General features: G+C 45.3%; 3 protein-coding genes across 3 annotated transcripts; 1 reads left to right on the top strand and 2 right to left on the bottom strand.

Moving 5' to 3' along the window:
- Positions 1–685: 685 nt before the first annotated feature.
- Positions 686–4,419, bottom strand: LOC4338792 (probable mediator of RNA polymerase II transcription subunit 26b). The gene is made up of 9 exons (XM_015784795.3): positions 3,004–4,419; positions 2,835–2,903; positions 2,663–2,745; positions 2,356–2,411; positions 2,136–2,260; positions 2,003–2,030; positions 1,542–1,921; positions 1,316–1,457; positions 686–1,211 (listed from the first exon to the last, which is right to left on the bottom strand). Exons 1-9 carry the CDS (start codon positions 3,592–3,594, stop codon positions 1,087–1,089), a joined length of 1,599 nt encoding a protein of 532 aa, XP_015640281.1. The 5' UTR covers positions 3,595–4,419; the 3' UTR covers positions 686–1,086.
- Positions 4,420–15,048: 10,629 nt separating this feature from the next.
- Positions 15,049–19,177, top strand: LOC4338793 (putative disease resistance protein RGA3). The gene is made up of 2 exons (XM_015784752.3): positions 15,049–18,806; positions 18,893–19,177. Exon 1 carries the CDS (start codon positions 15,369–15,371, stop codon positions 18,771–18,773), a length of 3,405 nt encoding a protein of 1,134 aa, XP_015640238.1. The 5' UTR covers positions 15,049–15,368; the 3' UTR covers positions 18,774–18,806; positions 18,893–19,177.
- Positions 19,178–20,553: 1,376 nt separating this feature from the next.
- LOC4338794 (putative disease resistance protein RGA3) lies at positions 20,554–23,189 on the bottom strand. The gene has a single exon (XM_015785301.3). It carries the CDS (start codon positions 23,067–23,069, stop codon positions 21,126–21,128), a length of 1,944 nt encoding a protein of 647 aa, XP_015640787.1. The 5' UTR covers positions 23,070–23,189; the 3' UTR covers positions 20,554–21,125.
- Between the last annotated feature and the right edge of the window lie 306 nt (positions 23,190–23,495).

A 23,495-nucleotide genomic window follows, 5' to 3' on the forward strand; every position in this document is an offset into this window, starting at 1 on the left:
CAGTGGTTTTTCTACATGTGCTGAGCAACGACATGATCTACTTGTCGGCCTCAACTCCACGTGGTACACATCTACGGTTGCAGAATCACTTCGTGTCATATTACATAGTAATAACTATCTTATCCGGTCAGCCAGTTTGTGATCAAATTTTGTGAAGATTCTTAACGAGGAACCAACGGTGATTTCTTCAGCATTCATCTTGTGGCAGATTACACACCGTATAAATATGAAGAACTTCTCATGGAATTTTTGGAGCGATGGATAACGAGGCAAGAGGGATTCAGTTGGGCGGGGGGGGGGGGGGGGGGTGGGGTGGTGTGGGGCCGTGTCCGTTTTGGGTGGCTGTTCATGCTAATGGCCGGGCAACCACTCCGCCCGGTGGAATCCACGCTCTCTCCCAAATCCACTCAGCGCCCACACGCATATCTCCCAATCGCTTTCTCCCTCGTTCCAATCCTCTTTTTCAATAGCCAAACAAAATCTCTCATTGAAACGTACTCTGAATTCACGCCTTGACAGTGAAGCGTTTCAACATGTTGAACGTCTAGCAGCTGATCAATTTGGCAGTCTGGCAAATGTAGTGATGTATGTACACTACTGCCATCACTGGAAGGTGTTGCTGACCTTAGCTCAGTTCACCAGAAGCGTATTTGTTCCACAGTTGTTGCAAGGGAAAAGTCTAGTGTGAGCCATGAGTGTTTCACTGAATCATGTAAAATGTTGAGGGCAGATAGAATGTACGAGAATATTGACGATTATTCTATCTGGTATCTACAGCTTCCTTTGAAGAAAAAGAAAGAAAGTAACCAGCCGGTACAGGTCGAACTACATGCCCAATCTCCTAATAACCAGACATGACTAAACTCTTCCGGATGCAAGAGGTGTTACTTATTGGATTTGCATCCGGAGCAGCTCTTGCGTCTTCAAAGAGAAACCACCCATTGGAGGTGTTTATATGTTCAAAAAAGTTCTGTTCTAAGCCCTGGCAACTAAGTTCAGGTGTTTCGAGTCAGCATGCATATGCGCTCCGACCAGCCAGGCATGGTAATGATTCATCAGATGAGGGAAAAAAGAATCACGGGAGAATTATCGCCGACCATTTGCCCAACTTCTAATGTGATTCCTTGACTTCATCATAGGTTGTCTATTTTGATGCTTAGGCTTTGGTATGTCGCCCAGCTCCATTACTTGTATGGTGCGCTGCCTTTTTGCTGCGTCGAAGGAGCAGTAAGAAAATTAGGCGCAACCCTCAATATTTGAGCTGTACAAGTTAAAAAAGGAGGGTAATGAGTGTTGACAAAGAAGAAAGACGAACCATTTTCAGCTTCCTGGTAGCGCTCCTGGAGCCTCCTCTTTGCTGCTTCCAGCCTACTATTGCTTTCCAAACCATCATAGATCTTTGGCTTTGCCGACTCTAGCTTGACTCCTGCTGAAGGTTGTGCAGGAAGCCTCGATTTCTAGAACCAAAGTTCAGATATTTAAGTCATGATGTTCTGAGGATTATCATACTATTAGGCCTTAGTAATAGCATATATACTTACATCCACATGGCTCGCTGCAGGTTTTCTTTCAACAGCAACCTGCTCTCGAGCCAGTCTAGATTTCATCTCAACAAAGGGCTTCTGCTGAGGAGCTGCCCTTAATGGTCTCCCAGGTCCAGAATCAGAACTCAAGGGCTTAGATTGCTTGTGAAGCATGGCCTGCTGTTTGACTTGCAAACTTGAATTTTGAGGGGTTTGTGGGTTAGCCTGCCTCATTGATGGCTCTTGCCTTGCCAATTCCGGCCTCCTGGATTGAACTTTTTCAACAGCTCCCATGTTACGGGGAGGCTCTTGCTTTGTCAAAGCTGGATGGCTTGTAGGCCTCCTGCCATAATTTTCTCTCTTATTTCCAAGGCTCCCATCATTGTTATGTCTCAAGTCTGTCATAAAATGTATAACTTGAATTATTATAGTGCACAGAAAAAAAAGGGAAACTATGTAATTTGAGTTGTTGTACTTACTTCCATCTTCATCCATTTCATCAAAGAACTTTAGGTCAGGAAGATGAAGCAGAAAGAAAAACAACAATGCAAAGTTAGAATTGTGTTCTGGACCAAAACAATCCAGATACCAGGAACAAACAAAAATTAGTACCTCAGAGAGTTGAATAGCAGTAGTCTGGGTTGCAAAGAACGCCCCTTCATCCAGAGGTGGAGAAGGAAGCCCTTCATCATCAGCATCATCGACAACAGATGTTTTTGAAGAGCCCGGGGAGTTGTCTACAGATCAAAAGATCCATTACATGTTAAGAGGTGAACATTCACTTACAAATTGATGACTCATACGCGATATGAAACAAAATAACTTTTATTACCTGTAAGGGCAACATTAGTGGTGCTGACCCACTCATCAACCAAAATTTTCCAACCTCTGAAAAAAAAATGTTTTAAGACGTCAACAATGTTTCCAAAATTGGTTAATAACCACACTACAAATAAGGTAAATAATTCACTCAAGTAGTACAAAGACTGGAGAATACAGAAGCTAAATCAGTAGACTCGTATCATGTTTTCAGAAACTTATAGGTACAGTAGAGTATCAATTTGCTTCAGCAAGTTCTCTAAATTAAAAGCTAGATCAGCCCTAGAGAATGAAATTTAGTGCAAGCATATTGAACTTACTCAATGAGAGTGCGCACAAGGTGACGAATTTGCTGCGAGTTGTGCTTCCGCAGCCCATTAACAGCCCTCCCAATCTCAGTAGCCTACAACAAACAACATCGGAGATTAGCAAACCAAACAGAACCACTATGCGTCACTCCGCATAGCTCATATGCGCTATCCAACACAGTACCTTCAGCGTGGAAACGGACAATTGCATCAGCTGCAGCCTCCTCAGTGATTCGAACAAAGTAGCATCCGACTGCGAAAACCACAGTTGAGATCAAATGTTAAGTCCCTGTTGAGGAATGGCACAACTCTTACTCATGGAAGAACTGAAAGCTGGGAATAGTTCATCATACATGATCTTCCTTGTGCAAGAAGAGGTCCTTGATGCGGAGAACCTCGCCGACGACCTGTGACTCCTCGTCGATCTCGTTGGTGAGTGCCTCAAGCTCCACAGCCTCGGGGTCCAGCTCTTGTTCTTCGTCCTCTTCAGCCGGCGCCGCCTCCTGCTCCTCCTCTTCCTCCTCGTCGTCATCATCGTAGTTGTGACCGTAGTTGCTCGCCGCGGCGCGGCGGAGGCGCTCGTCGTCGGAGTCAGAGTCAGAGTCGTCATCGACGTCGTCGCGGCGGCCGCCGCCGCCGCCGAGGGCGCCGTTGCTGCTGCTGTCCACCTTGCTCTGCTTCTCGGGGACGCGGCGCACGCTGCCCTTGTCCTCCTCCACGGGGGTGGCCGGGGTCGGGGTGGCGGCGCTGCCGCACCCGTGGTGGCAGGGCGGGGCGCGCGGCGCGGTGAAGAGGATCTCGCAGATGCGGTCGCGGCGGCGCAGGAGCTCCTGCGGCGCGTCGGCGGCGGCGACGAGGATGGCGTTCTCGATCACGTCGCAGATTCCGGCGGAGCCGGCCGCCCCGCGGAGGAGCTCGCGCCACCGATCCAGCCGGTCGGCCATCGCCGCCGCGGCCACCCGAGATCGGGCTCCCCCCACCTCCACCTCCACCCCCACGACTCCGATGGCTCCCCTGGCACCACCAAGAATCGATGCCCTCTCTCGATCACCTCCTCCTCCTCCTCCTCACAATCTTGAAATTTCTTTTTCCCCTTATCAGATTACGTTGCACCAAAAGAATCTAATCCAACCCGATCGCGAATCAGATGCCCCCCACCGAGGGAATCCCCCAACCGGGAAAGCGAAATTCTCCCGAGACAGCGAAAAATCAATCTAACGAACACCGCTGCCTCTCCTCAACGCCAAGAACGAATCAATCAAGAAGAGAAAACCCCAAAAAAAAAAAACAAATCAATCCTCACACCACCCAAACCCAATCTCCCCTCCCTTCCTTTGCTTCACCCCCACGTCCACGTTACTTGACGATTTCAACCCAACAAACAAAACAGCTCCTAACCAAATCTTATCTGTGCCGTCGCCGCCGCAGGAGGAGGAAGACGACGACGACGAGGGGGAGAGGGAATGCGGGGAGGGGGGTTGGATAGGGACGCGGCGGATGGCGAGGCACACGCAACGCAAAAACGAGAGCCCACGAGAACTACGCAAGCTCGACTCTACCAAACAACAACAACTACTCCTCCTCCTAATTCCCCCGCACGCACACCACCACCACCACCATGGCCTCCTAGTGGTAACAACAAATCTCGCGTCTCCCTTTCCCAACTCCTTCCGTTCGTCTCGTTCTCTCTCTCGCGCAACGGAGGTCGCAGCTTTTCTCGGTCTAGGACTTTCCGGGGGGGCCCTTTTTTTTACCGGGTTTGGGGACACAGCCACACAGGGCGAGGTCACTACGGTTTTGGAGAGGGAGGCGGCCTCGTGGCTGTTTCTCGGCTTTGACCCTGTCGAGTTGTTGGTGGGATGCAGGTCCTCTCATGCAGTAGGCTCCCTGACATGTGAGCCCTATAGCCCCTCGGGCCCACATATTAGTGAGCAGTACGGCACATGCAGTACTGGAGAGGATCTCAACTGTTGTTGGTGGGAGTGGGACTAGTACTACTCTTTCCTGTAGTGTTTGGTTGGTAATAGTAGCATTCGTTTTTTGTTTATTGGGCTAATGATTCCCGTTTGATATCCACTTAATTCAAGTTTAGTTTTCAAACTTGGGTAGGTGAGCATCATCTACCATAATATCACTGTTATTATATAATAGGATCATCCTCTTATTTGTTTCATATATAAGTGTCTATAGTATGTGAACCAGTTGTATGCACGTACCCACCTCCATCCCAAAAGAAAAACTCAACTTACGAAGGATTGTCCATTTTTAGATGAATAGAGTACTCTCTCAATTCTATAAAAGACTAAATTAGTACGAAATATGATATATTTTAATACTATAAATCTGAATAGACGTTCAACACTATGTTATTTTTTTTATGGAACCAAGAAAATACGTGCATGCAACCGTAGCCGCCGTAGGCCACTCAAATTTTAAAAAGTAAACTTGGATTGTATCTATATAAATATATTTGTGGTATTAGAATGTGTCACGTTTCGGTAATAGGGTGGTTTTTTTATGGAATGGAGAATGTGCTTTAGGAGTACTATTAATTGTTGAGGCCCAATGGACTATTTTTGGCATCATTTTCGAAACATGGTGCGAGGAAATAGTATTGGATTAGTAAATGCCAATCGATGGTTTGATATAGTATAGCACAGTAGTACACCGTAGGATCAAAGAAATATTTATGCTCTGTATAGCTTCTTCTTTTTTGAATAGAAAAAGAATGGAGTACTTTTAGCATCCTTTTCAAAACAAGGTGCTAATGTAGTAGCGAAATCTTGGATTAGTAAATGGCGATCAAGATTGATTAGCAATATACGCTGTATCATCAAAGAAAATATTTAGGCGGCAAATACTCCTTTCTATTTATAAAAAACTGAGCTATCTATTAACAGTGAAATTTGATAATCGACAAAGGCGTCATCGGCTTAGAATCATTATCGGCTGTAGCATCTCGGAATCAGCCGATGAGAGTTATCAAGTCACCAATAGTCGAATTCCTGCTATATTCGGTTAAGGAAATCAATCTACTAAAGGAAGCTTATCTCTAAGTGACCGAGTTTAAAGAGGATGCGGCATGGCAGTTTATCTATTAATTAGGAATAGTTTGTTAGTTTCCTTTTTATCTTTAGAAAAGTGTGTTTAGTGTCCGATAAGGACTTTATATTTTCCTTTTATCTTTAGGTCTGTGTACACTATCATTAGTAGAGTAGAGTACTCTATGTTTATTAGTGTAAAATTCCTAACAAGTAATCAACCGTTTCATTTAATCAGGTGATAGTTATGTCTTATAGAAAATTGACTCAGTTATAGCGTGCCACATTTAGAAAAGTTTACTAACGCTTTTTTTCCTAAAGTACTTTCTTTTACTCCCACTAACGGTTGATATATATGGTCCACGGTTTGTTTTCTTTTTTGTTTTTTCACCCGGATTTATGCGGTTGTTTCCAAGAAAACCCAGACACTCGCATCTCGTTGGCTGCGCTGCTCAGCGGATGGATACCCGACTCGAGAGTGACACGTGTTCCTTGCTTTCTTCGATTTATTTTTATGTGTTTCTTGGTTTCGCTGTCCACGGAATATGTGTTTCTTTCTTTCCCTGGGCCGTTCAGGGCGTCACACATCTTCCACCCATTTGTTGCTGCCTTTGGGAATTTGGTTGAGGGGTTGAAACTTGTTGCCATGGCTGCCTGCTGGAAAGCTCAAGGGCCAACCATGTGTCAGTCAGTCAGTCTGTGTGATGATCAAATTGACCATATGGAGGGAGAAGATCATTAGGCTTTGTTTACATCTTGGGTGAATTTTTTTTTTACAGTATCACATCGGATATACGGACACATATTTGAAGTATTAAACCTAGTCTAATACTCCCTCTGTCCCATAATACAATGGATTTTGAGTTTTTGCTTGCAACGTTTGACCACTCGTCTTATTCAAAATTTTTTGAAATTATTATTTATTTTATTTGTGACTTACTTTATTATCTACGGTATTTTAAGCATAACTTTTTATTTTTTATACTTGCAAAAAAAATTTGAATAAGACGAGTGGTCAAACATTGTAAGCAAAAACTCAAAATCCTTTATATTGTGGGACGGAGGGAGTAACAAAACAAATTACAGAATCCATCTGTAAACCGCGAGATAAATTTATTAAGCCTAATTAATCCGTCATTAGTAAATGTTTACTGTAGCACGTATTTATCAAATCATGGAGTAATTGGGCTTAAAAGATTCGTCTCGCAATTTACACGTAATCTATGTAATTAGTTTTTTTTATATTTAATACTTCATACATGTGTCTAAACATTCGATGTGACAGGATAAAGAAACTTGACGGGGGATCTAAACAGACCCTTAGTATCACTTTTGTGAGGGACCTTAAAGTTTTTGCAATTATGAAAGATCTTGAATTGTTGATCTTGTTGTAATGGTATATAATCATCGTTGAAATGAACGCTTGAATTTATTTTAGGATGTAGAAAATATCATTGATTTCAATTACCTGCTTTTCGATACATCAACATATCTTAAAATAGGAGCTATACAAATAAATGGTTTTATAATAAATAAATGGGTGACCAGAGGGGGAAGTCTTACCAAATTCGGGTGTCAAGTTAATAAACTATGAAACATTAACTCATTTTATCGTTTTTTATCTAGCTAACCCTGTACGACCTGCTTGTTTAAGTTGAGGCTTGTAAGCCGCAATAATTTAATTAATCTATGATTTTTTTTCAGTTGTTTTTTTTAATCTTTTGGATCGCTACCGATAGAAGTGTGAAAGTATTACCCTATAATAATTTTAAAAATTACATTATGTGTCTTTGAAATATATACTTGGGCATGCCCAATAGCTCCCAAATATTTAATTTCCAAAAATTGTAAACTGGGAATATCAAAATAAAAATTGAGCCCAACAACCTTCCCTACCTCCAAAAGAAACCCAAAATTTAAATCCCAATATGTTTGTTGGTTTGCCACATAAGTAATTGGTGGGGACCAGGTTGTTGATCAGCTTCTTCCTCATCTCATGTATGCACGCCTATCTTCCCCTTCCTGCCCACACAGGCAGCGCCATCCTCAACGCCAAAGAGTGGTCGTACTATTTGTTCTTGTCTTCGATTTCTTAAAAAAGAAACGCTGAGCCTATGCTGTAGCAATTCGTTTCATCAACGAGGTAAATCCGTAGCCTATTCCACTGGGCCGAGTTGTTTAGTTACAAATTATTTTTTAAAACTTTCAAATTTTTCATCACATCAAAAATTTCCTACACACATAAACTTCCAACTTTTCCGTCACATCGTTTCAATTTCAACCAAACTTTTAATTTTAACGTGAACCAAACACACTCTGATTTGTGGTGCCCTAGCCAAACCTAGCCACCTGCTAGGAAGAGGACACCGACAGCGGAATGGATTGAACCGGCAACTTGTGAGCGCGCAAAGAGGAGGAGCGCCGCGGAAACATTCCGTCCGATGCACGCGAGGAGGCAGAACGAGAAACTAGGATTTGGGAATACTAACTATTGAGCCTGAGGGTAGGGAGACTGTTGGATCAAATTTTTCTAACGAATGTTCCCTAATTTATGTTCCCTAATTTTATGATTGGATTTCATTACCAAGTCTATTGGGCATGCTTTAAGGAAAAACAAGATTCTAACTAGGGGGACTGAAGGAATGAACTTTTTTTTTTGTGTAATGCCAGCCTGATAGCGTATCCCCGTATCTCCACCTTCAGCAGCCAGCCGAGGTGTACTTTGGAGTTGCTCAGTTGATTGGCTTTTACACTTCGAATACCTCCTCTTTCTTTGGCAAAAGGGGTTAATTAATGCAATGAGAGACAGACAGAGAAGACTCCTGCAGAAGTCCTGAAAAATCGCGCATTACGTGCATATATATGCTCACTCCACCATTCTCAGGTAATCTAAAAGAAAAAAAAGAAGGAAGAGATATAACTCCCTCGTACTACATCATTACATGTAGTCTGTACCGTGTACCATGTCCTGCATCATAGTGCCATGTACACGTAGGCTGTACTGTACTGCTGTAGTATGCCCTGCATGACAGTTCTGGACGGCTAGTTAGGGCAAGTTTAATAGTGTAGCCAACTATTAGCTCCAATTCATCTATAGCTAATCTAATAACTCATTTATATAATAATTACATGCTACACTATTAATATATGGTCTCACCTGTTATACACACACTGTGTCTTGGAGTCCGTGCTACAGCTGGCTACAAATTTATAGCCCGCTGCCCTTCTCTCTTCTTATTTATCTGTTTAAAATATGTTTACAGCTGGTTTATAGTTTTCTATTGCACCTGCTCTTAAAGAAAGAAAACTGAACTGACGAAAGACCTTTCCCTCTCCCCCCCTCCCCACTTCTGTTGCAGGGACCAGAGATGAGACTGTGACCTGGACAGCAAGTCATGGCGCCGAGTGAAGCGGTCTCGGACCCCCCCCCCCCCCCACCCCACTGGACACACCGCCTACAGAGCATTGCCGCCACATGTGTTTCACCTGCTCGTATACGCGAGCTGAGCTGCGCTGCGCTGAGCTGAGACGGTAAACAACGCTACAATACAAAACACAAGCGATCTTGTGCGTGCCCACCCGCGCGCGCGCACCCGCTCGAAACGCGCTCATCTGACCAAGCCGCCGCCACCACCACGTGAGCAAAGCGAGCGAGCGGACGGTGAAGCCGCGCGCACGCGGAAATCGACGGTGTTTCGGGTGGTTTCGCGCGTGTGCGTGCGCGTGGGCGCGCGACGCGCGGTGGCTGCAGGTTTTTGATCCCCCGCAGCTGCTGGAAACCGCCAAACCGCGGGGGGAAGCCGTGGGCGGCGGTGTGTCGTGTGAGACGAGCAGTGACCTCATGGCTCGGGGTCGGGGGTGGCTGCTGCCTGCTGCTCTGCAGTCTGAACTGAAGGGAAGCATCCTGGTCGTAGACCCACGCTATACGTGGTACAGCGCTGGTACTGCGGCAACTTGTGCTGTGCTGTTGTGCATGTGCATCCGAGTTTAATTGGGAGTTCCTCCAATCTATGGATATTGGATAAGCCTGCCTATGGTAGACTGGACTCGGTTCGATGTTTGAAACGAGTAGCCTCCTACGCAGGCTTTAACATCCGAAATTTCACGAAGAAACATAGGCCAGGTTTAGTTTCAATTTTTTTTTTCAAACTTTCAACTTTTCCATCACATCAATTTTTTCCTACACACATAAACTTTCAATTTTTCCGTTACATCGTTCTAATTTCAATCAAACTTGTAATTTTGGCATGAACTAAACACACCCATATTTTTCCCCATCTCTCTCTCTTTTTTCTTTCAATCAACCTCACAAGAAAGTGTGCTAATAACTGTATGCTAATAGAAAATCAAGGAAAAAAAAACACCGCCATATGCTAATAACTGTTCACACTTTAGAGGAAATAACTAGCACCGAATCGGGCATTTTAATTTTTCTTAGTTTGACCAAATTTATAGAAAAACATACTAATATTTTTAACACAAAACAAATATAATATTAAAATATATTAAATGTAGTTCTAACAAAACTAATTTGATGTTATAGTTGTTGCTAAATAATTTTATAAGCTTGTTGGAGCTTAAACAATTTTAACTAGAACAAAAGTCAAAACGACTTGCAGAATAAAACGTTGGGAGTATTTTCCAATCTTGAAAATCATCTTTTAGACTAGAATTAATACCGCTTAAGCTAGGAGGTATTCCAGTTCTCTGTTTCCAAACTGCTTGGTATTTCCTGGAGGCTGGAGAGTATCTTGATTTCATGACTTCAAGAGAAAAGCAAACAAGGCGAGTCTTTTCCTCCTTTTTTTCCCCTATGATTTTGCTCGTGGAAAACACTACTGTATTTTGTAATTCTGTGAAAAATTGCATGTATAAGTTTTCAAAGACTTTTCTAAGATGACCGTATAAAAGAACATGTGCTATACACACGCATAAAAAATGTACGGGTGGATAAACTACTAAACTTTCAAATAGGGCAAATTGACCATGTGACTATGCCTACATTTTTGTCATCTGTTGTTCATGCATCTGTCTCAGACTTGCGACCCTCAAAATAAATATTGTATATTATACAACTTCTCTAATACTTATCTAAAAAAAAAAGGCTGAGAATCACTCAACCAACCGTAGCTGATCTCTTATGAATCGCATATTAAAATAACCATGGTACGGCACAAGCTCTTTATCAATAATTTCTTTGGCCAATTCAATAAAGCTACCAGTTGGCAAGTGATTCTTTTTTTCTGAATTCTGCCGCAACAAGCAAGCTAATGTCAGAAAGGGAATGCTAGCTATTTCTCCGTAGAAATGTAGAATAATTTCTCTATCAAAAGTACGGAGTAATTCGTTTCCGCTTCTAGGTATTTAATATGCACTGCAATTTGCTTTCAGTTTACAGCTAATGTCTTCGAAACATCACATTAAACCAGGCAAGCAGAGTTGTTTGCAAGTCATAAATATGATTTTGTTGACTGTTCTGATGGCTCGACTTGTTCATTTGTAAATGTTTGTATTGCTGTATTTTGATCCTATCCATGGGATAACAGTAGGGAGGTAGTAAATTTTTAAAGGGTAGCAAAGTTGACCTGACCAAAACACAAAGCTGACTTCATGGTTTTAAAACAACTAGAGATACTCCTGCAAGATAAACAATCTTGGGTCAACACATTAATCTTGTGCATGTACATATTACGCGTAACAGTGAGATCAGAAGCTGCGCCGGGTCTTCTATAGTAATTAACTAATTAAGGTCTACCAGAATAGTCAAGCATGTCTGGTCAATTATATTAGGCAGAAATTACACATGTTCAAGGTTAAGGGTATGGTCTTATGTCAAGAAGCCCTCAGTTTAGTCATCTGTTCCAAAGTCCGGTAAGCAAATTCAAATTAACCATGGTGGAATGGGACTGAAGTTTGCAAGCAGGACTCAAATTGGCAGATGAAACAGAAAATGGTGCTTCAGGTGGGATGTTTCGCTTTCCTGCAGTTGGCATTGGTATTTTCCAAGGATTATTGCCTTATTGGAGCCATGCAACTATTATTGTTTACACAAAGTAGTTTTGAATTCTTCCAAAAGCTGGAGAAAAGTCTTTGTAACAAACGAAAAGCATGCATATTATTATATTTTCAGAATATGCAACACAACAATTTCCGGAGTAGGTGAACCAAGCCTAAAAAACCGGTACTTCTACATCATTTGATGTTCTTTTCATCTTTGATTTACGTTTCAAGTAAAAGTTTAAAGAAGTCGGCAATAAAGTTGACCATCAGCTTAACGGGGTTTCTTGAAGAGATAGACCTCACGAATCACGATCTACTAATTCCCACAAACGGTTTGTGGATGCAATGGAACTTTTCATAACCTATCTGAAAATATTTGGAATTGCCAATTTTGACACAACAAATATGTGCTTTGGGTATCTTAATTGTTCCTTTTCTAGAGATGAAAGGAGTAAAAGACTCATTAGTACATGGGCTGTGCCATATATGGGCCTACATATATCTAATCCAGATTATTCAGACCCGATTTCCATATTGATCAATGTCGGCTCAATGCTTGAAATAGAACCATCTCAACAGAATGCTGCATTTGATAAAGCTTTCAGATTCCAATCCTTCAGAATTGTTTACTCCATTCTCCTTTTTATTGCCGTCACATTTTGTTGTCACCACTTTCGATGAATTCAAGCAACAACTCTTGACCTAAACTCATCATCTTGATCATAACTTTACAACAGGTCATCTAAAACAACCCTAAAATCAAGGGAGTCATTTTGGGCCCTGGTTTTAACACTTGTGGCCCGTTTGGTTGGAGGGAGTTTTCAGGAGGGATTGGAAGTTTAGAGGAATGAGGCTATTAAATGTTTTGTTTGGTTGGGAGACATGGGAATTTTGGTGGGATGGGGATGGGGAATTGAGAAAGGAACTCCCACCTTTTCAATACCTAGGTAGGGGCAGGTAATTGGGAGGGAATTCCTCCTTTACTTTGTCTAAACAAATCTCAGCCATCCGTTTTTATTAATGACCTAATCTCCAATTAAACTCCCTATCAATTTCTATCACCCCTACCAAACAAGATATTGGGATTAAAAATCAAATTCCCATATTAATCTCATCATAAATTCCCTCGTGTAAACTCCTAATCCCCTTCCCTCGAGTTACCAAACAAGCTGTTGGGATACGATATCTCTGGTTTTATGGTTGAGTGATTACCAATCAGATTCGATCAATAGTTGACGGTGACGGGCCAAAATGGACTTTTTCCTTCTGCCACTCCTACGCCTCCTCCACATACATGGGTCATGGCCCACTCCTTTCTACCTTTGCGCAACGGTGGTAATGGGTCTAACTTTTTGACCTACACAATGTGACGGTTGGATCTAAGAATGGTTGAACTGAAAATTATAAGTAGTTTTTGTGCTGAAAATATTTGGGCCCCTTTGATTCGGAGGATAAACATAGGAATTTCGGAGAATTTCAATCCTATAGAAAAATTTCCTATTAAGGCCTTTGAACAAAGGATTGAATCCTATGTGATCCTTTGAAATCCCTATGGAATGGACAATCCTATAGAGATTTTGTAAGAAATTTAGCAATAGCTCTAACCTCTTGGAAATTTCCCTTTTACAATCATCTGTTTTGCACTTACATTCTTATTAGAATCCCGTGTTTTTCATACTCCATTTTTACATTCATCAGATTTAAAGGGGCTCTTAAGGGTTGAGGTGGGTTGTGAAAGAGCCCATGGACCCTGACCCATCACCACCCAACTTCCAGCCTAGGAATAAGTTCACTTTGGGTCCCTCTATTTGTCGCCTAGTCCGATTTTCGTCCCTTGACCGCAAAACCGGGTACAACCCGTCCCCCAACTTCCGAAAACCAAGCAAACGAGGTCCCTCGGTGGTTTTGAAGGTGGTTTTGGCTGACGTGGCGCCTACATGGCTTGTTTGATTAGTTTTCTGTCCCACGTGGCATTGATGTGGCGCTGACGTGGTAATTATATATCGAAAAAATAATAAAAATTGTGGGCCCACATATCAGCCACAGGAAAAATTTTTAAAATGGTGGGTCCCACATGTCAGCTACATAAAAAAATAAATATGGTGGGGCCCACGTGGGCCCCATATGTCATTCTCAAATGACCAAATCCAATCCTCTTCTTCCTCCTCTCTCCGGCTCTCCCCATCTCTCTGCTCCCTCCTCTCGTCGGGCGGTGTCCAGCGGCGAGCGGCGGCGGACAGCGCGCCGGCAGCGGGCGGCGTGGCAACGGACAGCGCATGGCCGGCGGCAGGCGACGACGCGCGAGGCTTGTGGGGCGGCGGCGGCCATCTCTCTCTTTCGCTGCTCACCTAGCCGTCCGCCGCCCTTCTCCCTGATGGCCGCCGGCAGGAAAAGAGGGAGCGGCGCGTGGCGGCGGGAGAGGAGGGAGCGGCGCCGAGAGGTCGGCGTCCGGGTGGTCGGCGGCGGCGACACGGATGGCGGCGGATTCTGGGAGGGGGGGCTCCCCAGCAGTGAGCACTGCGCTAGAGAAGAAGGCGGCGGCGTCCCGGGCGGACCCGACAAGGAAGTCCTCCTCCTCGTCGCTCGTTTCCCCCCTCGGCTTCCCCTCTCCTCGCCATCCTCATCGCCATCTTCCAGGGCGCCACCGCACTGCTCACCTTCACGCGGACCGGGGGCGCTCCGTCAAGGCGCGACGCCGACCACGCCCACCGCTGCCGTCAGAGCTCGCCTGCTCCACCGCCCACCCGCGCCATCCGCTGCCCGGGAAGGAGAGAGAGAGGGGAAAGGGAAGAAGAGAGAGAAGGGAGAGGGAAGAAGAGAGGAGTGAGGGTAACATGTAGGGCCCACATGGGCCCCATTATTTTAATTTTTTTGTGTGTGCAGCTGACATGTGGGGCCACACTTTTTATTATTTTTTCGAGATGTAATTGTCACGTAAGTGCCACGTCAATGTCACGTGGGACGAAGACCTAGTCAAACAAGCCACGTAGGCGCCACGTCAGCGAAAACTGCCTTCAAAACCATAGAGTGACCACATTTACCCGGTTTTCGTAAGTTGGAGGACGGGTCATACCCAGTTTTATGGTCAAGGGACGAAAATGGGACTGGGCAACAAATAGAGGGACCAAAAGTGAACTTATTCCTCCAGCCTATAGGTGGACAAATGGCCCGCGCCTTCCGTGCCAGACCGGGCTCGGCACGGCACGCCGTGCTTGGGCCACCGCCCCAGCATGGTGGGCCGGCACGGCACGGCCCAAATCACCTACTCCGCCCCTGCCGCCGATGGCGAGCTCTGTGGCGGACCGTGGCCCGGTGGGCGGCGCGGCGCCACACCAGCAGCGGCGGGTGAGCAGACGTGGCCGGAACGGGAGGCGAGTCGCGGGAGAGACCCTACGCCCGCGCGGCGCCAGCGCCCAGCGGCGTGAACCGGTCAGAGTCAACGCCCCTCTCCGCCCGGTCGCCGGAAGGGGAAGGCGCCCCGAAATGGCGAGGGTATACGCCCCAAAAATGGTTTTCTCCTCAGCCCGACCACCCACCCAAACCCCTCCTCTCTCTCTCTCTGCCATAGCCGTTGACTTGAAGGAAGACTCGCCACCACCACCAGTCCACCACTGTTCGTCCGCAATCTCCCCCGCGGTTTGCTTCGCTCTCCGACGGCGGCCCGGCCGACTGACCAGATGGGGGAGGCGGCGGTGGTCGGCTGGCTGGTGTGCCCGGTCATCAGGATAGTGGTCGACAAGGCCAGGTCCTGCGCCTCCGACAGGTTCAGGTGGCTCAACGGCGGCGTCCCCGACGCGCTCAAGCAGCTGGAGGATGAGCTCAATCAGCTCCGCGCCGAGGCGGGCTGCGTCGAGCGCTGCCTCGGCGGCGGCGGCGGCGGGAGAGGCAACTGTGAGCTCGTACGCTGGCTGCGCCAGCTCAAGGAGGTGGTGTACGAGGCCGACGACGTCCTCGACGAGTTCGCCTACCGGAGGCTCGCCCCCAACGACGGCAAGGTCAGCCTACTAGGGTCTTCTTCCATTGGCAAGATCGGCAAGCAGCTCGTTGGCAAGGACGAGTCGGTCAATAGGCTCAAGGCCGTCGTGGAGAAACTGAGCAGCATCCGCGCGAACTCCGGCCGGCTGATGCAGGCGGCGGGGCTGACCAAGCCAGGTTCCGGCGAGCCGAGCAGCACGCTCCTAACCTCGGATGGTCCGGTCACCGGCTCGATTCTGGAGGATGGTGAGGTGTTTGGGCGCGACAAGGAGCGTGAGCAATTGGTGTCTTGGCTAATCGGCAGCACGCCCGAAGCCGAAGGCGAGGATCGGAGCGCCGCCGCCGATGACACCATCCCCGTCGCCGCTATCTTGGGGCTCGGAGGCATTGGGAAGACGACGCTCGCACGCGTCCTGTGCCATGATCATGAGGTGAAGGAGGCCTTCGATCTGATCATGTGGGTGTGTCCCGCAGGCAATTACAGCAAGCTCGATCTCGCGAAGCAAATCCTGCAGTCCGCGGAACTCCCCGACGACACGAATAGCTTCGATCGGCTGCAGCGGCGGCTGAAGGAGGCCGTCTCGTCGCGCCGGTTCTTGCTGATTCTTGACAATGTCTGGAATAAAGATGAGAATGAGAACTCGTACAGGGATATGTGGGCTGATGTGTTAGCTCCCCTCAGATTTGGCCGAGCTGGGAGTAAGATCGTGGTTACCACCAGGAAGAGGATTGTGGCAGACTTGCTGAATGCGAGCAAGTTTGTTTGGCTGAATGGGCTGGAGTTCGCTGATGTTTGGTTGTTGTTCAAGAAGTTTGCCTTCGACAACAATGATGTTGACAGGCACCCGGAATTGAAGGAAATTGGGGAGCAGATTGCTGTGAAGCTCAAGGGGTTGCCATTGGCTGCCAAGGTTGTCGGTGGCATGCTAAAGCGGAAACCAAGTTTGACTGAGTGGAAGAGGATCTTGAAGATGGAAATATATGACAATGTTAGCTCCACACTGGAGCTGTGTTATCAGAACCTGCAGGAGCACATCCAACCATGCTTTGCGATATGCAGCATATTCCCAAAGAACTGGAGGTTCAATCGTGACAAGTTGATTAAGATTTGGATGGCCCTGGGTTTTATCCAGTTCAGGCCAGATGATACGAAGAATCAATTGGAGGAGGATGTAGGGAAGGAGTACTTTAATCAACTTGTGGCACAATCATTCTTCCATGAGCGCAAGGAAGGCCGCCGAACTTACTACTACATCCACGACCTGATGCATGACCTGGCCGACAATGTCTCTCGAATTGACTGCGCAAGAGTTGAAAGTGTAGAGTTTGAGAAAAAAGACATACGCATACCTGATACTGTCCGTCACTTATCTGTGACCAGTGATGCGGTGATGCAGCTCAAAGGTCGGGCCGAGCTCAAGAGGTTGCGCACATTCATTATTCTCAAGCATTCCTCATCTTCCGTTGTTCCATTGCCAGATGATGTCCTCAAGGAATTGAAAGGTCTCCGTGTGCTTGGTTTGGATGGCTGTGATATGGTTGAATTATCAGATAAAGTTGGCCAGTTGATACATCTGAGGTACCTTTCTCTTTGCAAGACGATTACAAAGCTTCCAAAATCAGTGACAAAACTTTTCCTTCTTGAGACCCTATATATCCCTAAGAGGTGTCAGCTTGAGGAGTTTCCAAAAGACATGTGGAAGTTGAAATATCTCCGCCATTTGGATATAAACAGGACAAACACATCGAAAATTGTCGGAATTGGAAAAATGATCCATCTCCAGGGATCAATTGAGTTCCATGTTAAAAAGGAAAAGGGTCATACATTAGAAGACTTGAACGATATGAATGATCTCCGAAGAAAGCTCCATATCAAGAACCTTGATGTTGTAGCAAGCAAAGAAGAGGCCAGCAAAGCTGGATTAAGCAAGAAACAGAGCATAAAGGTGCTGGAATTGGAATGGAACTCCCCTGGCAAAAGTGTCCCTTCTGTCGATGCTGAGGTCTTAGAAGGCCTTAAACCACATCCAGATGTTGAAGAGATTCATATTAGGAGATATCACGGTAATACCTCACCATGTTGGTTGGACAGGAAGGACATAACATTTCTTAAATATTTACATTTGACCAACTGTAGAAAGTGGGCGGTCCTGCCTCCTCTTGGGCAGCTTCCCTTCCTCAAAGTTCTGCATTTGAAAGAGATGTGTTCATTGAAACAGATTGGAAGTGAGTTTTATGGAACCAATCCAACTGCATTTCCATATTTGGAGGACCTTGAATTTGATGATATGCCAAAATGGGTTGAGTGGACCAAAGAAGAAGAGAAGTATGACAGCGTGTTCCCCAGACTCCGTAAACTGAAGCTTTTGAGCTGTCCCGATTTGATTAAAGTGCCTCCCTTCCCGCAGTCCGTGAGAAAGGTCAGTATTGAGAATACAGGGTTTGTGTCACACCTGAAACTATCTTCTTCTTCATCATCAAAAGCCAACAAAGTTAAATTGGAAACATGTTCTGCCGCTGTCCTTACCAATGGTTTGTTCCACCAGCAACAAGTGCAGGAAATTGTTGATTTGACCTTGAGGCACTGCCAAGATGTAAAGTTTGAAGAGCTTCATGCACTTACTTCCCTCAAGAGGCTGCAAATATCTTATTTAGAGATGACTGACGAGGAGTTGGGTACTTGTTTACAAGGTTTACAATCGCTGACCTTACTGGATATAGTCCACTGCAGTAAAATAACCACTCTTCCACAGATTGAGAACCCGAGCAACTTGACGAAGTTTCATGAGCTAAACATTCGGCAGTGCCCCCAATTGTCTTCTCTGCATTCATTGCCTAGTTTTGCCACACTTGAAACAGTGTTGATTGAAAATTGCTCCAGGGTCACCGTAGAATCTTTCCCTGCCAACTTCAACAGCTTAACCTCTCTGAGAAAACTGAGCATAATGAACTGCACTGGATTGGAGTCCTTGCCAAGTGGCTTCCCATCTTCACTGCAGGTTGTTCATCTGATTGGTTGCAAGCCAACGTTGCTGAGCCAACTACAAAATAAGGATGGACCAGAATGGGATAAAATAGCTTCGATCCCAATGAAACTGATCCACTGATCAGGGTTCAGACTTCAGAGGCTAATTTTGCAGGTGTGTTTGATACCATTAGCATATGCACATTTCACTGTACTTGTAAGTTTTAACAATCAATGAGATGTATCTCTGTTTCATTGTAGTGATACTGGCCAATTGTGTCAAAATTTCCGGCACGCAAGATGAACGATACCAGACGAACCCCAACAGATTTTTCTGGCTGGAACAATTGTGTACTGTCTGTAAATGTATGTGCTGCATTTGTAGTGAACTGGTCACATTTCCTGAAATATGTTTCGTTTTTTTTCCTACGTTAGCCGGTGCACTTCACCTGCGCATGTTCAAATACTGTCTTGCTTCAGTTTACTGAGCTGTGAACAATTGTAATATCGGTCTACCGTGAGAAACTATATCTTTCCGTCTTCAAATTGGTTGAACAGAAATACTACTCGTACAGATGAGCTATGACAAACTTATGCATAAACTGTGATTGGCAGCCGTCGGCCACTTTTGGTTGCCTTAGGTTTGGGGAAGTTTTTAAGGAGGAATTAAATGTTCATAGAGGAAAGGCTATTAACTGCTTCCTTTGATTAGGGGTTATGGGATTTTTGTTGATATGGATCATGGATATGATGAATTTGAGGTTAATAAATGGTGTGGGTGTGGGAGTTGGAAGGGAATTTCTTCATGTTGTTTAGACAAATCCCAACAATCCATTTTTGCATAAGATTTAGGTATCGTTTGGAGGAGTTTTTAAGTAGATGTAGCTTCTTTCAAAATCTATAGCTCCTCAAAAAGTATAAATTTCCACGCAGATTTCAAGAATCATAGCTGTAGAATTCGGAAAATAAATTAGAAGTTATAAGCTAGAAACCTAACTATTCCCTATCCTCTCCAGCTAGCTACTCAAAATCCCATGCTCCCTCCAAACAAGGGCTCAAGTAGTCAAGTCTCTAATGTAAACTCTAATAATTCTGGTAACTTGTAACAAAAAGGGGAATTAGGGATAAAAATCAAATTTCAATGCTAACCTCACCGTTAATTCCACTATGTAATACTCCCTACTTCCCAAATTGATCATCATATTCCACTATATAATACTTCATCATTTCTAAATTGATCATCATATAAGTTTATGCACCAAAACCAAGGATAATTTAAATCACATCAATCAAGACACCATGCACACATTCTTCCACAATGCATGCATTGATTAAAACACCATGCCAATTACACCTTAGCATGCACATATTCTCCTATGCTGTATTAATTATATTCTCCTATGCTGCATTAATTATATTCTGATGAAATACTTAGCATGCACATATTCTCCTATGTTGCATTAATTATATTCTGATGAAATCTATGTCCATGCGATTATATAATGATCAACTTAGAAATGAGAGAGTACCAATCCTATTCCCCGAAGTTGCGCCGCCACTCCCAAAACCCAACCCCCCAAGGCCTACTTCTACTTGCTTTCCTTCCCATGGCCCCAGCAAAATCAAGAGATTAAATCACAAGCTGAATTTCTATGAAACTAAATCACAATTAATTTATCTTCCCTGCATATAAGCATTTCAATTTTGTTACCTACATGATTTACTCAGGAATTATACAGAAAGACGCACAGAGATAGCAAATGTGGTTTATGCTTCCAAGTTTCACTTTGCTTGTACCTGTTTCCCCCATCTATCAGAACTTACGGTATATCGTCTATTGAGACTAATGAGGTACTGAAATCCAATGCACACCATCATAAAATGGAGTGCACAATCCATTACAGCAACATGCAACAAAAATGTAGTCTCAAATCATCATTCTTTTTCTTCTTTCCTTGAAAGAAAAAGATCAGTAGTGGACAACCCGAGTGAAATAAAAAGTACAACAGCTTACAAAATGTGAAAATGAAAATAGAAAGAGAAGACTGTACAGATCTTGTCAGAATACCAAATATAAGCAAAGTGGGTAGCTACTCCAGTGATACAAGGCTTGAAATACTGCCAATTGACCTGGAGAACATTGGTACAAAACACCAACAGGAAATACTTCAACCTTTTGAAGGATGTGTGCAACCAGATCCTTGCTTTATCACATTCTGGAAAGACTTGATCCACCAAATTAGAATACTATCTCATGGTTAGTTGTTCCGTTGATCAGACAACAAATTAGTGCACACACACTGAAAGTCTCTGACAGATTTGAGTCCACCAGATCTCTTGTACCTACGAAATGGCAACTCCCTTCATTATGCACAGCCTTCATAGACCAACCACACCCCCTTGTTGATATTCTTTAGGAATAATCTGCTTTTATTGGAAGCAAAATTAGGCCTTGATACAGTCTGACTACCCCTTGTTGGTGTTGCAACAAGTTTCAAGATGTTTTCTGTGTGACAAATTTGCTCATACCTCTAGGATGACTATCAGGAAATAGCAGTATAGGCATATCCAGGACACCACTCTGTACAAGCTTGTATATACATTTGGGAAGTTTGCTAGTCATGTGGCATAAAGCTAGGTAATGAAGATGAAACAACTGGCTAATGGTTTCTGGTAATTCTAAAATATCTGACTCACTAAGATCAAGAACACGCAAGTTCTTAAATTCAGATAGAAATTTACTAGGAAGATGACTCAATGACAACGAAGAGCTTCTAAGAACTAATAATGTCCGTAGCCTTTCCAACTTACACTTACTCTTGAGCTGTGGAAAATAATCAGTTGAGACAGACAAGTGGCGCACTGTTGGTGGAATCACACTAGGCATGCCTTCATCAATTTTCATGCAATCGTGAACAGAAGCGTGCTGTGCCAAATCGTGCATGAGGTTATCTAGGAAATAAAATGTTTGGTTGTCTTTGCTGGCAGCACAGAAGAATGACCGTGAAAGCAGATCATAAAAGTATTCTTGTGCTAAATCATACTCCCCTTTTCTTTCCTTCCTTGATGTTTGAATAAAACCCAGAGCCACCCACATCTTCACCAATTTATCTCGTTGAAACCTACAGCCCCTTGGAAATATGCTGCAGTATGCAAAGCATCGCTGAAGGTGTCCAGGTAAGTGCTGATAACTGTGTTGGAGAGACGATATAATGATGTTATGACTAATTTCTGCATCCAGAAGTGCTCTCCACCTCCATGTACTCCTGGTGTTTCTTAGCATCTGTCCAAGAGCCTTGGAAACTAAAGGGGAGCCCTTTGCCTTTGCAGCAATGGTTCTTCCAATCTCTTGCAAATCAGGAGGAATATCCTTGCTTTCTCCACCCAGAGCAGCCTCCTTTAACAACAACCAGCAGTCGCTGCTTCCCAACACATCAAGGGAGACAACATGAGTCGAATTGAGATACCGCGCTACTAGTTTCATTCGAGTGGTCACCAAGATCTTGCTGCCTCTCCCGGCAGACCTAAGAGGTGCCAGCACCTTTCTCCACAGATCCTTATTCTCCAGCTCCATCTTAGCCTCATCATTCCAAACATCATCAAGAACTAGTAGAAACCTCTTTGACCTGACCAATACTTCAAGTTTTGCCTGCAGAATATCCAATTTGGCAGAATTATCACCGTACAGCGTATCATCCGGACCACCAATGGACTGCAATATCTCCCTTGTTAGCTCTGCGGCATCAGATCTATCCCAGACACAGACCCAGGCTTTGATATCAAATTTCTGTTCAATCCTCTCATCGTTGTAAACGAACTGCGCAACGGTTGTCTTCCCCATTCCACCATGTCCGACGATTGCAACAACCGGAAGAGCAGAAGAGCATGCATTCTCCGGACAATCCACCAGCCTGCTGATTACCTCGCCACACTCTTTCTCACGCCCAAACACCTTCCTCTCCGTGAGCACGGAGCCGGTCACGCGGTTCGGCGACCTCACGCCGCGACCCGCCTCGCCGGCTTCTTCTTCCGCCGCGGCGTCAACGAGACGCTCGGAGACGTCGTGGATGCGGTCGATCCTGCCCACCAGTCGCTTGAGCTCCCGGGAGGGCGGCTTGCCGCGAGCTAAGCAGGACGCTAACGAAGGGCTGAGCCGGCTCCCGTGGCGGCGGCGGAGGAGGAGCTCGTCGAGGAGGTCGTCGGCCTCGGCGACGGCGCCCTTGAGCTGGAGGAGCCAGTCCGCGAGGTCGCGCTGCCCCGCGTCCCCGCGCCGCTCGACCCCGCGCGCGACGGGCTGGATCCGGAGGAGCGCGCCCGCGAGGTCCCGCATCCCCGCGGCGCCGTCGCCGTCGCCGCCGGCGTGGGCGAGGAGGCGGTCGGCCAGGGACGAGATCTCCTGCGACACGGGCCACGGCGCCGCGGGCGCGGGCGCGGGCATCTCGTGGGCTAGGGTTAGCTTGGCGCGGCGGCGGTTGTTGCTTGTGCCGACGAGCAATTGGGGGCGTCGTCGTCGTCGATTTGGGGGAAATTTGGGTGGGGCGGTTCACAACTTCACATTACGAGGACCAGCTGACCAAGTCGTCGTTTTTGCTTGGTGCTAGGATTAGCTGACCGGGTCAAAGTCCAAGCTCCCGCGTTCAAAGAGGGCGCGGTTAAACGGTGGCAAATCCACGGGAGTGAGGGCTACCCAAGCGTTAATTTTAGTAAGATGATAATATTATTAAAATTTTAATAGGATTTCTTATATATTGATTAAATTTGGCAACAAACTAAATGTAGACATTTTTTTAGCAACTTTACTTAAAAATGATATGGTTGAAAATAGCATCAAAGTAAACAAGCCCAAAATGCATTGCACGCGGAA

Source organism: Oryza sativa, chromosome 5, assembly GCF_034140825.1.
Source record: "Oryza sativa Japonica Group chromosome 5, ASM3414082v1".
In the NCBI taxonomy this organism is placed as follows: domain Eukaryota; kingdom Viridiplantae; phylum Streptophyta; class Magnoliopsida; order Poales; family Poaceae; genus Oryza; species Oryza sativa.

Excerpts from the sequence above, each read along its gene's own strand:
- LOC4338792 (XM_015784795.3), bottom strand. The coding sequence starts at position 3,594 with ATGGCCGACCGGCTGGATCGGTGGCGCGAGCTCCTCCGCGGGGCGGCC. Across the intron at positions 2,904-3,003 it reads TCTTGCACAAGGAAGATCAT|TCGGATGCTACTTTGTTCGA; the intron begins GTATGATGAACT and ends TGGTTTTCGCAG. Across the intron at positions 2,412-2,662 it reads CTTGTGCGCACTCTCATTGA|AGGTTGGAAAATTTTGGTTG; the intron begins GTAAGTTCAATA and ends TTTTTTTTTCAG.
- LOC4338793 (XM_015784752.3), top strand. The coding sequence starts at position 15,369 with ATGGGGGAGGCGGCGGTGGTCGGCTGGCTGGTGTGCCCGGTCATCAGG.
- LOC4338794 (XM_015785301.3), bottom strand. The coding sequence starts at position 23,069 with ATGCCCGCGCCCGCGCCCGCGGCGCCGTGGCCCGTGTCGCAGGAGATC.